This window comes from Lygodium microphyllum, chromosome 13 (genome assembly GCF_053477565.2).
Source record: "Lygodium microphyllum isolate KBCC chromosome 13, Lygodium_microphyllum_v1.1.10, whole genome shotgun sequence".
Classification (NCBI taxonomy): Eukaryota; Viridiplantae; Streptophyta; class Polypodiopsida; order Schizaeales; family Lygodiaceae; genus Lygodium; species Lygodium microphyllum.
The window spans coordinates 129,917,430-129,932,432 of record NC_141147.1 but is presented as its reverse complement, the minus strand read 5'-3'; the positions used below and the strand labels follow the sequence as shown (position 1 = coordinate 129,932,432).

Sequence of the window (15,003 nt, the reverse complement as noted above, 5' to 3'; positions counted from 1 at the left end):
GATTCCTACTTAGGCTCATTGGCAAGCCGCCTTGTGCGTTCTGTGCTACCTATGGGAGACTCGATCCTACATGATTATGTATGGAGAGGGAGCCACTCTTTCAAGATGGAGTGACTTTGATTGGGCAGGTGATGTGGACTCATGGAGGTCCACTACTGGTTATGCCTTCTCCCTTGGATCGGAAGCTATCTCTTGGAGTAGTAAGAAGCAGCCTACTGTGGCTCTTTCATCTACAAAGGCTGAGTATTGTGCCCTTTGTTCTACAGCTATGGAGGCAGTTTGGCTCCATCGTTTGTTGGTGGAGATTGGCTTTCCACAAATAGGATCTATGGAGCTACGTGTGGACAACTAGAGTGCCCTTGATCTAACAAAGAACCTTGTGTTTCATGCTCACACAAAGCACATTGAGGTTCGGTACCACTATGTTGGAGAGTGGATCATGGATTTTGAGTTTGCGGTGGGACTTTTAGTGTTGTCAGTCTGTCATCTCCTAGTTGTGAGCTCCTATCAGAGTCCGACGGAGACATGGGAGCTTTGGCATTTTAGTGTGCATTTCTCAAGTTCTGTGAGCATTTTCAGCATTCCCCAGCCTAGATCACTCTGTCAGACATTGCCCTGCTGTCCCCCAGGTTTTTGGCCATGTCAGCTGTATTAGTTTCTGCATTTTTTATGCAGCCATCGGCCAGTGTCAGGTTGGCCAGTTTTGGTCATTTCTTGCTATTTCTAGCAAGCTAGCTGGCTGGGGCAGATCACTTCTTTTTCAGGCTGCTCCTCCAACTGCAGGCACACTCCTCCGTCTGTAGTGCTGCTGCTGCTGTCATCATTTCAGGCCAGATCTGGTGCCCTCATGGACGCCTCGGGCTGCATGCAGGCATTGATCAGTCCATCTGTTTTTATTCAGCATTTATTCCAGTTAGTGCAGATTTCTTTCTTCCTTCATCTTCCTGCTGTCTTCTTTCTTTGTGTTCGAGTTCCTTCTTCTGTTGCACACTCTCACAATCTTGAGGGCCATCACTTTGTCCCGAAGTGCAAGCTCTGTGTTTGGACTGAAGCGAATCAGCAGGAAAGCATTGGCTGTAGAAGTGCCAAGGATTGCACTGGAGCCCCTTGGTGGTGATGGAGGACTGATTGCAATCTTGTGCCACTCGCTACCTCCATGTGTTTGAGGTATCGGTGGTATCTCGACGACCATATTGAGCTCTATTGTGGTGAATCGGGTGCCTGAAGGGGCTGTGCTGAAGTACGGGAGATAGATCAGATGAAAGCTGCTAGGGTGGATGAAGAAACTGAAGACATGCCCATGTATGGAGTGTATGAAGAGCGGCTTGGACAGAAGGGAGCACCTTGGGTTGAAGGTTGGGGTGGGAGGATGAGATAGCTACATGGGGCTAATGGAGCAGCCTGTTGGGCCAGGTTCATTGAGGTAATGTGCTGCCAGTGGTGGTGGTTTGCAGGAAGACGGCAGGCAGGTGCTGTAGGTGTGCAGGGAGGTGAAGGCTGATGGTGACCAGGTAAAGGGGGGGAGTGTTGACCAGGCTGATGGTGGCCAGGTAACACTGAAAGCGGTCGGGTAATTGGGGGGGGCGACTAGGTAGGGTGGAGGCAAAGGTGACCAGGTGAGGGAGGTGAAAGCTGATGGCGACCAAGTAAGGCAGGTGGCAGAGCTCAGTGACAGAGGTGTCAAGGCTGTGCAAGTTTTGGGGCATCGCATCAGCTCTTTTAGAAGTCTCCACGCATTCCTCAGGCAGGTGGCCTGCTTCAGGCAGGGGGGCTACTTCCTCAGGCAAGGGGGACTGCTTGTGAGTCATGCTCTATCTTTGCTCGAAATGAGCCAATTAAAGTTGGATGTTTTTACTGCAGTGTGTGTTCCCATTGTATATTTGTGTTCAAGGACATTGACTTATTATGTGCATGTCCAACAATCACACAACTTGTATGGTGAAAGATGGTGGGTTGCAGTGTGTTATTAAGAGGCGTTATTTTTTCAAGTTGTTTCCTGTATGCAGGCGTGGAGTCTTAGTTCACTTGTGCAATGAAGTCAGTCATGGATTTAAGGACATAACACCACCGGGACTTAATGTAAGGACTTTGGTTCACGAGTATGGTGGTGGAGCCTTTACAGTTGATGATGATATAATCATATTCTCCAATTACAAAGATCAAAGGCTGTACCTGCAGTCTATAGAATCTGGTGAGGTTCGTTCATGCTGTTGGGCAAAGGTCAAATGCGATGCTTACCAGTAGATTTGAAAAGCATTGGTGAGATTAATACACTACATTTGAGAATCTAATGCTTTTGTTCCACACATGTTCCCAGATGATTCGCCAGTACCTTTGACTCCAGATTATGGGGGTCCATTAGTTCGTTATGCAGATGGGATTGTTGATAGAACACGTAACCGATACATTGCAGTAAGAGAGGGTATGTGTTTGTTGTTTACACAGCACTTGCTAGTCTTCAAGACATTGTCTGTGTGGAGTAACTATTAAATAACAGATCACCGACAAAAGGACAAGGAGCCGGTGAATGAAATAGTGTCCATTCTTCTCACTGGAGAACCAACTCAGGGTAAGTACTTTTCACTTTGACATTAGATCAGCTCTTTTGTGGTAGTTAAAAGGCAGAGAAATGTTATATTGTTTTAATTTTGCTGCCCCTGAGAGGTTGCTCAACTGGTTATATCACCATTGTGTTGAATGTGATTTTTCTTTGTAATGGTTGGTGTAGTTTAGAAGATTAAGTCATACAAACCTGTAATGGACTTCATTGTGAAATCACCTAGCCATGCTAATGTTTCTGACCACTGTTAAGCAAGTTGCTACCTCAGCTTTGTCAATCACCGTGGCTGTTTTCATACTGGAATATGAGACTGAATTTTTAATTTAGTTTCATAAGAAAATACATTTTGTATAATTCTGGGGAGTTGTTTTGATAATCTGGGGACAAAACTGAGTCTTTTTTCTTTAAATTATCCATACACAAATGTATTTTACTTTTTGACAGATAAAGACTCCACTTGAGAGATCTTGTTTGAAACAACTTGTTCTAAAACTATCCTGTTAGAATTATAATATTGTAGAAAGCTGTTGGATAGTCTACTAATTCTTTTGTACAAGTATTTCTATTCTGTACTTATTATCTATGGTATGCAGATACTAATGATACTGATGCAGGACTTGCCTTATAGGTCAAGTTCCAAATATCAACAGCCTTTTGTTATTCTAGATTATATGTAGAATTTTTTTTGTTTTGGGTTGTCATTATTTTTACAAGTCCTTGGTTCTTTACTTATTAATCATGTACACTAATGCTACTTTTTAAAAGCTTTTGATAAATGGTTTTATGTTGATCATTTCCAGGCATAAACATGTCACCTACATAGAGTACAATGATAATAATATATTTTGTGTTTCTACGTATGTACTAGGTATACTCAATATGGGTGTTGGCAGAGTTCTTACTAGCAAGGGAAGCATGAAGTATTCATAGTGTCTTGATTCCATAAAGATCCTTCCCTTTTCAACTTTTCAGCCTGCATATATCTCAATAACCCCCCCCCCCCCCCCCCCCCCCCCCAAAAAAAAAAAAACACACACACACACACACGCACACACACACACACACACACACACACACACAACCTGCCTGTGCCCCCCAAAAACACCCCACCCCACCCCAAAACCCAAACAGTGCGATGTGCACACATACTAGGAAGGAGTCTGAGAGAGTGGAAGGGCAAGGGTTGATGCCGAAACTATTTACACTGACTTGGAAACAGTCACAATGTGAGTACAGGAGTGCTTGACTGAGGTGACTGAAACTGATAACCGAAGTTGGCTGACTGAAGTTTTGGACCATGAGTGGCTATAAAGAGCCAAAAATTTGAAGTTACAAGGTAAGCCAACTCATTAAGTAACCCAGAAGGTCTGCCAGATCATTATGCCCCACTTTTAGACCATCAAACTGACCATTTAGAGCCCTCTTATTGTCCAGCAATTTGGCCAAATATGAACCCATGGTTTGAGAACATTTCTGATGGGTTATGTTGCTGAAACCACCTGTCTTCTGATGTTCAAAGGGAAAATTCTGTGATGTCACATGTGCTCTGTTGACAGCATGAAAAAACAAAAGGGAAAGGGAGCTGCTATGCTAAGCTTTCCAACAGGTTTTATAAGTCTTCATATTGAAGAATTATGTCAGCATCCAATAAATTGGTTGATTTTTGAAGATTTGCAATAAGTTGATAAGCTGGAAGCAGTTCCATCAGAATAAAATAGAAAGGCATGATTTTTGGAAGATACTCATTAGAATTCCTCCACTACTGTGCTTAATTGGATGAGTTGGGGCAAATTCCAGAGTTTGGAGGAGTTATGGAGGAGTTATTAAACAAACTTGTGCCAAAACAAGTTTGCTTGATGATATTTTGAGTCCCAGGAAGAATCACTCATCAGGATAAAATAGAAAGGCAGGAATTTTGAAAGATACTCGTTAGAATTCCTCCACTACTGTGACTAATTGGATGAGTCGGGGCAAATTCTTCAGTTTGGACAGGTTATGAAACAAACTTGTGCCAAACAAGTTTGCTTGATGATATATTGAGTCCAAGGAAGAACCACTCTTTAGATAACACGTTCATGTCCTTCAATCACTGTACTTTTAGATAGCAAGTTGATGTACCTGGATTATATGAATAGCATATAGATAGTGCATGTGATCTCTAAGGATTGATTTGGGTGGATGAGCGAGCAAGAAAGAAAGAAAGAGAAAGAAAGAAAGTAAGATATATTTGCATCTTACTTTCCCTCTCTAAAAATCTTTTTGCTTAAAAGTTAGGATGGTCTATGATACAAAGAAGTGAGTTTATGTGACCTTGTTATCTCGACAAGAGGTTAACAAGGAAAATGAAATGAAAATAACTAACTATACAAATGTTTATTCCTAAGGGCTGCTTGCTTGCTTTGTTCTGCACATGTTTTAGCTTATCAGGCCTTGGTTATTTTTTTATGTTTTAATTACTTAGGATTACCATTTTGCTACCGTAGACTACTATCATGTGCCAAAAAAAAGTTATCAATAGGCCTTTCTTAAAATGTTGTACTCTCCTCGGGGCGAGAATGTCTATCATGGGGTGATCCAAGATAGTGAGTCCACTAAGAGGAGGTACTCATCCCCAATGTTGAGTGATGATGGCTCCTATCTGTTGAGATTAGGATGCTGAGCATGGCAATGGGGTGGTGGGTGTTGTGCTCTGCAAAGTGTGACTACCTGATTTGCTATGACCCCTCCGACTTGTGGATGGCGTGTCAATGCCATTGTAGTAGTTCCATCTAGCAATTTAGAGACAGAAAGAAAAAAGTTATATTAACATCTATCAAAGTCCAAATCAGCATATGAGACCAAAATGTTACATTTGAAAAGTCGGGGAATTTTCCAAGTCCCAAAATAGCTGTCATCTAATGCTATGACTAACTAAATGGAAACAGTAAACTAAATAGTAAATTGTAAACAATACATAGCTGATGAGTACAAAATGATGTTTAAGCTAGATACAATGTGGAACTACTCAGGAAGCACTCTCATCCTGAGAGAGAGAGAGAGAGAGAGAGAGAGAGAGAGAGAGAGAGAGAGAGAGAGAGAAGGCGCTTGGAGAGAGTGACGGGATGATGGCGGATCCCTGCCCTGCGCGGAGCCCTGACCTGCACAGCCCTGCCCTGTGTGCCTGAACCCTGCCCGACATCGACCTGACCTTCTGCGAGCCCCCACGCGCAAGACTGTGCCGTTTTTCCTGTCCGGCGGTCCCTGCGTCTGCACAACGACCTGCCCCGCGATTCCCTGTGTCAGTGCGCCCGCCTGGCCCGGAGTGTGCCCCGCCCTGCTGAACCCGCCCGCAAACCCGAGCGCCTGCACCTGCCCTGCCCTGCCCTGCTGACCTGTGACGTTGGCTGCGCACCCTGGCTGCCCTGCCCTGCGGACCTGCGATGTCGCCCTTGGCTGCGCGCCCTGACAGACCTGTGCCCTGTGACCGTTGCTGCCGCCCTGCCGCCATGTGCCCGCACCTGCACCTGTGCAGTTAGGGTTGTGCGCAGCCCCACGCGTTTTGCCCTCCTGCATCTGCACGGGTAAGGGTTGCACCCAGCCCCACGCGTTCTCTAGCGACAGTGCGAGAGCAAGAGAGTGAGAGACAGAGAGAGAGGATAGTAGTATGGCTGGCCTGGATATGGCTTTTATTGACCAGATGGTGGCAGCCGTTGGTCCGGATTCTGATACAGAGGAGCTGGAGGATATGGTTCCTTGCACGGAGGAGATGCCTTCTGGTTCTGACCTGCCGCTTGTGGGCAAACGCTCCAAGCATACTTCCGACGAGACAATGGGTCCTCAGGAACGTTCCTATGCGTAGGTTGCCTCTGATTCTGTGGATTCGCAGGCGATTGACTGGGAGCATTTGCTGGAATTTGCCAATACTCTGCTTGGCGATTATGTCCAGCATAATCACGAAGCTTTTTCTAACTCCGGAACTGATGAAGTGTTGGAAGCCACGGTGGACCCGAAAATTGTCTTGTGATCTTTTTCGGTGTTTTATGACTGTGCGGTTATACTCTTCTTCGCTGGCAGGATCCCAATGCTTTTCCATATTCGCCAGTGGCTGCACCATTTATTACAAGGGGAGTGTGTTGAGGAGATCTTTCTTGGATCCCGTGGCTTTTATGAGGTGTTGCTGAAATCAGAGAAGCATCGGGCTGAGCTCCTGTCCAAATTGCCATTGTTCTTTGATCGCCGCTTGGTCCATGTTGTGCCATGGCGCCCTATGGCAGACTTTCAACGCTTGCTTCAACGTGAATGCCCGGTGTGGGTTGAAGTGGAAAATTGTCCAGCGGTCTACTGGCCATTGTTAAAGGATGCGATGGCAGTTGTGGGAACGGTGCTGGTTCCCCCAAGCCTAAGGGCCATGAATCGAAACCGTTTATGTATATTATGGGACACGGCCAGGAAAAGGCCTGCGTGGCTTCGCCCCAATTGCTCTGGCATGCATCCTTTGCACTTTCGCTTGAAATGGGGTAACTTTGCAGGACATTGCTTTTCGTGTGGAAAATTGGGGCATTTTATGGCCGAATGCCCAGAGAGGCAACCGTCTTCAGATGATGCACATGTTGTGCTGCCTATGGATGACATGGTGCTTGATGCTCCGGCACAGGTGGCCCCCCAGCCACCTAATGTTTTGGATAAAGGTAAACAACAGGTCTTGGGTTTGGATTTCCATAGCAATGACTGGCTAGAGGCACGTCCCAAAAAAGGTAAAAAGTTGGATGCAGGCCTGGCGGATTCTGGGCCTAATGTTTCACAGGATTCCGTGTGCACATATATGCGCAGGAAAGAAATGTTCTCTTCACAGCACGCTGCGCGTACTATGGTTCCTTCTGCCCCACGTAATCAGTCTACAAGGAAAGTATATACATAAGGTCCAAAGGGCCCACGTGCTAAGCTGGCGTTTGATACTAGAGGTAATGTGATTATACCTTGGGATCGTCGTTATCCCCGTTCCACTCCCAAGGCAGTGGATATTCCATCTATCTCTGAAGCGGGCCACCAGAATTCTTTTGCAGTGTTAGCTGATTTTCTGGATGAAGGTGTCCTGGACGTTCTCGTGGAAAAGGTGAAATCGAGGCAACAGGTACCTCGTTCTTGATTCTCTTTTTTTGAAGATATATGAAGATAGCCACGTGGAATGTGCGAGGCATTTGTTCTCATCATAAGCAACATGCCATGTGGAATGTCTTGCATGAGAACCAGTGGGATATCTTGTGTGCGGTTGAGCACAAGAGTCACGGTGAAGCAGGAAAAGTTGTGGATTGCCATGGGTTTCGCCTGTTTTATGCAGGGACACATGCTATGCACTATTCTGGCGTGCTTATGATTGTCCATGAGAAATACCAGCCTGTTCTTATTAAAAATGATGTACAGGGCCGCTTTGTGGTAATCGAAGTTTTATTTGAAGGAGAGATCTTATGGTTGCTAGGCCTCTATGCTCCGAATGACCCTGTATCCCGACGGGATCTTTGGAAGACTTTGCAGAGCTCTATGTCACTTGGCAGAAGGGGTTTTTTGATGGGAGATTTCAATATGTGTGTTGACTCTTCTGAGTCCACTTCAGGGCATTCGGTGATGGATGCTCCGGAAAGTCGGGTGTGGAATGCCTTTGCTCTTTAGGTACTTAAGCAAGATCTTTGGTCTTGGCTCCACCCTTCTTCTTCAGGGTTTACTTTTCATTCTGCACAATATGCAACTACCTGGCTGGACCGAATGTATATCATGCAGGGGGGTGATTTTCTTCTCGAGATGCTGGAAATGAAAGTCTTGCAGCAATATGCCTTGTCGGACCATTTCCCTCTCCAGCTTGAGATGCTTGCACAACCTATTGCACCTTTTATGCAGTTGTTGGATAGACTCCCTTTACGTTTCAACTCGTCTTATTTGAAGCATCCAATCTTTCAGGGCTATATGCAACAATTGATTGAGAGGTTTTTATTGGACTTCGCTTCTGAGGGCTTGGCTTCCTTTGCACGGATGCTCTCTAATGTGCAGCGGGTTGCTCGGCAGTATGGGATCCATCATGCCTCTATTTGTCGGCGGCGCCGACACGCAACAGAGGACTTACTGGCTTTGGTTCGTTCGCTGCTCGTGGACACCCCAGATGATGAATTTCGGCTGTCACTGGCGATGCATTTGGCTGATCTTATTCAAGTATTTCAGTTGAAATCTTATCAGCAGGCCAAACTGCACAACTTGACTGACACATTGCAAGATAGTGCTTGTCAGACTCATAAGTTTTTTCGCGCCTTGCATGCTTCTCCTGCTTGAGAAATATGACTAGACTCCAGGATTCAAAAGGTCGCATGGTCACTGATCCGCAGACCATTGTCAATATGTGCAGGAATTATTTTCTGGATCTTCTTAGTTCTTCTCCGTCGCCTTTTGACCAGGTTACGCATGCACGCTCAATCTTCTATGATTTGGTCCGCCAGCAGGTTCCACTTGATATGCAAGCTACTTTGGAGGCAGATATTTGTGAGGAGGAGGTTATGGATGGATGTTTTGTTACACCTGCCTAAGGATAAAAGCCCTGGTTGGGATGGTCTCACCAGTAAATTCTTTGAGAGCTCGGCCACCCAACTGGTGAAGCCATTGGCGGCTGTGTTTCAGCAGGTTTGGGAAACAGGGGTCATGCCTTCCTCATGGAAAGAAGGCCTTATCAAACTGCTTCCAAAGGTTCCTTCGCCGTCAACGTTGCAACACTGGAGACCAATTTCTTTGATGGGTTCAATGTATAAAATCTTTTCCAAAGTGCTGGCGAATCGACTTCACAAGCACCTTCCAGCTATTGTGCATCCTCTTCAATATGGTTTCATTAAGGACCGCAACATTCTGCATAATATCTTAAATGTGCAAATGGCTATTGACTATGCAAGGCACTCCAGTCAGGAAGTGGTATTGATTCAATTGGATCTGGAAAAGGCTTTTGACTATTTAGACTGGTCTTTCATTGCAGAACTTATGTCTGCTATGGGTTTTGGTACTCGGATGTCCTGATTGATCTACACCATTAGTGTTGCGGCTTCTTCGCGCGTTATGCTCAATGGTGGGGTTACAGAGCCATTTGTCCTTGCACGCTCGGTGAGACAAGGTTGCCCTTTGAGTCCTCTCTTCTTTGCCCTGGCGACCCACCCGGTTTTTTCAATGTTATCTTCAATGGCAGCTTCTGCTTAGCTGGCCGGATTGTCTCTTCCTTTGGGACAACACTTCATTAGCCAATCTCTGGCTGATGATAGCTTTATGATTTTGCGTGTAGACAAGGACAACATTTGCAAGGCATTAGATGTTTGGATGCTCTTTAGTCATGCTTCTGGTCTTCGCATCAATGCCTTCAAATCAGCCATTCTTAGTTGCATGGAGTCTGATTTACAGTCATTGGGCTGGTAGGGTCAGGTTGTTCCCCGTGGCTCCATTGTCAGGCATCTTGGATACCCATTGGGGGTTGATGTTCGGCCAAAGGAACTACTGGAGTGGATTTCATAGAAACTGGCAGCTAAGTTTATGTATTGGAAGTCGCAAGCGTGGCCATTCCATGTCCGCCTCAAAGTGGCTCAGACAATTATGTTGCCAATGCTCACATATTTCTTGCCATTGCTGCCGTGGACTCCTACTACTTTGAAGGCTCTCACTCGCCCCATTCGTTTCATGTTATGGAAGAAGGATTCATTGCACGCAGGTATTTCGTGGATTTCATGGTTACATACATGTACCCCCAAACGCCTGGGTGGTGGAGCTATTTTGGATGCTGAAACTCATATGCTGGCTCTTCGTTGATCTCTTTTTCGCGCTGTGTGTGTGGATCATCACCTGTGGACCATTATAGCCCGTTATTTTCTTGAGGACAGCGGGCTTTGGCATGGTAATACACGACTTCGATGCTCCTGGTGGCATGTCCTTAATGCAGACTCTCGGTTTTCCAGTCCCTCCTCCTCTCTGTTATTGCATTTGGTTGGCTCCTGGAAAGTGGTGCTCCAAAAGGCGCGTTGGCATCCAGTGGGGGACCGCTTGCATACTAACTCCTTTCAACTGGAATTGTTGGCAGTCTCGAGATTACTTTCGTGGGAAGACAAACATGAGCTCAGACCAAGATTTAACCGCATGGGCCGTTTGGGTGGGACTTCAGTTGTGGATGCCACCCTTGCCAGTTGTAATATCTTCGCATCGTTTCGTACTGCCAGGAGACTTTTCAGAATCCCGCGCAGATACCGTGATTTATGGGAACAGCTTTTGTCAGTGCTTCGGGGCAGGCAACCCTTTCTTGCCTTGGCTGTGGATCGTCCTTGGCAGGACTGGGACCTTGCAGGCCAGTTGAGTCTGGAAAAGGCCTTTGCTAATCAGGTGTATCATCTTCTGATTAAAGATCATCAATGGCTGGGTGTGAAAGCTAATACTGTATGGGGATTGCGGAAATCTCTGTCATGGTGGAAGGCAACTGTGATGGAGGGCTGGTTGAATAAGACACCTTTCAAATGTAAGGTCTTTCTTTGGCGGGTGATGATTGGTGGTCTTCCTCTTGCCTCGGCCCTTTCCAAGCGTCGAATCTCGAATGGCAATTGTTTCTTCTGTACCACTACTGTGGAATCGGCCCGACATCGATTTATTTCTTGTCCGCTTGCCAAGAATATCTGGTCGCTCTTGTCACAGGTTTGGCGCGCAGTGGTGGGGTCCTCACTAACCCCTTTCAATTGGGTTTTTGTGCGCCCAAAATACCCCACACTGCCACAGTTGCATATGAAGATCTTATTTCACTTTTTCAGATACTGGGGATGCTGGCACATTTGGACCACTTGGAATGCCTTTCTTTTTGATTCGGCCTCTAATGTACCGAGACACATTGCCCGGCTTAAAGGTCTCTTGCATTGGCAGATAGATCTCATTCGGCATGCGGACTTGCTCCCTCGGGAGGACTTGCTTCCCTGGCATATGGCAATTTCCTCTGGGTCTTTGCCATGACTTGTGTAACTTTTTCATGGCCTAGTACTGGGATTTTACGCACGTTGGCTTAGGGCCCTCGTGTATCTTGTAATCATGTAAACTTGTACATTTTTTTCGTAATTAGTACAATTACCTTTTACGAAAAAAAAAAAGAGAGGGAGGGAGGGAGAGCGATTAACATCAACATTTATAGAAAAAAAGAGATTAACATCTACAAAAGCCGAAAGTGGCCCATGAGACTTGAGCATATAGTATAATTGTAGTCACAACGAGAGAGAGAGAGAGAGAGAGAGAGAGAGAGAGAGAGAGAGAGAGAGAGAGATTTACGAAAAAAAAAAGAGAGAGAGGGGTCCTTTTTGCAGCGTCTATGTATTCAGTGTCATCCTTGGTTAGATATTGCCAAATTCTTCATAGAAAAGACTAGCATCTCTCATGGAAGCACGATTATTCATGCTTCCTGGTGGCATGCGCTTAATTCTACGAGGCCCATAAAGGTCTCCCAGTCTTTTCTCCTTTCTCATTTAATTGCTTCCTGGTAGGAGATGCTTCATTTTGTTGTTTGGCGTCCTCCGGATATTCATAAGGAGGAAAATTTGATGCAAGGAGAAATACTGGCTTCCTCAAGGTTGTTGGATTGGCCACACAAAGATTTGCAGCGAGATAAGTTTAATCGGATGGCTAGGTTAGGGTTGAAGACAGTCTGTGATGGGGTTATTCCTAGGCAGCCCGCCTTTATTCTTTTAGGCGTATTTGTTAGTACTTTAGGGTGCCTCGTGGATACAGGGACATTTGGTTGTGAATACAAGACTGTCTTCAGAGGTTCTCTCCTTTGCCTGCGTTACAGCGATTGCATCCATGGCGTGATTGGAAGTTTGTGCTTCTTGATGACTTTCAGAAAAGGTCAGTGAATCAGATATATCATTAGATGGTGGAAGCTAAAAGATGGGTCACGGGGAAGTTTAATAAGTTCTGGCATCTCAGGGATAGCAAAAAGAAGTGGCAGGATAGATTTATCCAGCTTTGGAAGTCTAAGGTTCCATATCAGGGTAAAGTGTTCATGTGGAGGTTGCTCATTGGGGGTCTTCCAATGGGAGAAGTGCTCTATGCCCGAAAGATCTTTGCAGGGCGCTATGTTTTTTGAACCACATGTGATGAGACATTGCTTCACCTCTTTGTCTCTTGCCCCTTTGCGCGACAGATCTGGAATTTCATTTCCCGTGTGTGGTTCTCGATGACCTAGCACCGCATACGAGTTCGTTCGTGGATTATGGGAAATATGTCCTCTATGCCATCTTTGTCTTCAGATTGTTCCTGCCTATTCCATTTTCTTAGATGGACAGCCCTGTGGCACATATGGCGTACTCGCAATGCCTTTATTTTTGATTCGGCATCGGGCATCCATGGGCATGTGGCCCGTGTGCGTGGATTGGTGTTATGACAAATCACTTCTATGATGTCAGCTGACTTGGTCCTTCCGGACATTGCTACTCCCTGGCTAGCGATTGCTCGCTCTACTCCAGCTGTTCTTTCTATTTGATTTATTAGAATTGGTTATGTAATAGGTTGTTCTGAGAGCTTGCTCGCATCTTGTAAATTTCTACAGAGACAGTGTGAGAGAGATTGAGTATGCTGACCTGATGGTCTGATGTAATAGAATGTAAGAGATACAGAGAGAATGTTGACCTGATGGTCTCATGTAAATATTTACTACTTAATTCAATTTTCTTCATGAAAAAAGAGAGGGGTCCTGCTCTAGGACTCTTGCGCCTGTGTGCCACCATGTATCCTGCCGGCATCTTGCTCATCCACCAATGCGTTGATCTCCTGCTTGCCTTGCTGGCCTGGGGGACCTGTGCTGCTTGTCATCGGCGTTTGCTTATCTACCTGCTACGCACAGGCCTTGCTCATCTGCAGCAGCCGCCAAACATCCTGTCGCAGCCAGTACATGTCAGGTAGGTGACGTTCTGCCCTTGTTTCGTCACTGCGACCACCTTGCCCTGCTTCCTGCAACATCTCTGTGCCTGTTCTGCATGTGCTCAGCCTGCGCCTACTCTACACAGGGTCAGCCTTGCCCTGTACGAGACCAGACTGTGCGTGTCTGTGACAGACACAGTGTGAGTTGACAGCTGTTCGCTGGAAGGTTTATGGCTGAGATGGGCTGCCCTCTTGATGCCATGGGTCTAGACATGGACCTGGAAGAAGCTGCAGAGGAAGAAGAAATGGTGCGCTACACCGATGAGAGGAATCTGATCCCCCTTGAGGCGCACCCATCTGTCAAGCACAGCAAGCACCTTTATGAGCAAGTTCTTGCTGCCTTTGAAGCCATTGGCTCGGGTGATTCTCCCCAGCGCTCCTATGTGCAGGTGGTTTCTTCTTTGCAAGATTCGCAAGAACTGAATTGGGAACAATTGCTTGAGTTTGCCAATTCTCTATTGGAGGAGTATGTGGAGCATAATCATCGCACTATTCTTGACTATGGGGAAGAAAACATTTTGGATACTTAGATGAATACCGAGGAGGTTCTTCGATTCTTTTCTGCTTTCCATGAATGTGGTGTCATTCTCTTCTTTACCAGCCGGCTACCTATCTTCACTAGGATTCGTTTAGTGATCGATGTCTCTTCTTGAGATTGATTATGTGGAGGAGATTTTTGCTGGTCAACGTGGTTTCTATGAGGTTGTGCTCCATTCTCCTTTAGCATGAGATTTTCTTCTTACATAGCAGCCCCTCTTCTTTGATAACATTTGGTGCACATTGTTCTGTGGCATCCCATGGTAGACTTCCAATGCTTGCTTAAGCAAGCATGTCCAGTGTGGGTGGGAGTTGAGCGTTGCCGGGCAGTTTACTGGGCCCTTCTCAAGGATGCCACGATAGTAGTGGGTGAGGTGTTGGTGCCCCTAGCTTGAATGCAAACAACAAAAATTCACTGTGTATGCTTTGGGACACATTCAGAAAGAGAAATAAATGGTTGTGCCTCAATTGCAATGGTATGAGGCCACTTTGGTTTCGGCTTATCTAGGGTACTTTTATTGGCCATTGCTTTTCTCGTGGTCAATTGGGTCATTTCACGGATAGAATGCCCAAATTGAAAAAGTACTCTGGTGGATCAGTCCATGGATAAAGATCAAAGCATGTCACCCCATTCTACCGAGCAGTAGATTGTTCAACCTTGCCAATCCAACATCAAGTAACCAGCCCCTTTGCCTATCCTAGAGACACAAGAATGGACAGAAGCTTGATAGAATAAAGGTAAATTGAAGGAGGCTCTTGCACCTACAATAGCTATTGCTGATCCTCCTTCTTCGCAGGACCCCCTTTGCACTTATTCATGTCTCTAAGACAAGTTCTTTGAAGCACCTACTGGTCGAGTTGCTACTGACACTAAGGACCCACAACCCCTCAAGCAGCTGACATCACAACAATGTGCTTGTGATCCTCCAGCTCAGCTAGCTTTTGATACAATTGGTTGAGTCATTACG

General features: G+C 45.8%; 1 protein-coding gene across 1 annotated transcript in view; it reads left to right on the top strand.

Annotated features, from left to right (window-relative positions):
• The window catches only part of LOC148027204 (alpha/beta-Hydrolases superfamily protein), a 171,701-nt gene that overhangs the window by 33,990 nt on the left and 122,708 nt on the right, over positions 1 to 15,003 (top strand). The window contains exons 2-4 of the mRNA XM_087691744.1: positions 2,007 to 2,191; positions 2,318 to 2,422; positions 2,498 to 2,569. Of these exons, the coding sequence (XP_087547870.1) occupies positions 2,007 to 2,191; positions 2,318 to 2,422; positions 2,498 to 2,569 (362 nt within the window). The remainder of the gene's footprint in view (positions 1 to 2,006; positions 2,192 to 2,317; positions 2,423 to 2,497; positions 2,570 to 15,003) is intronic.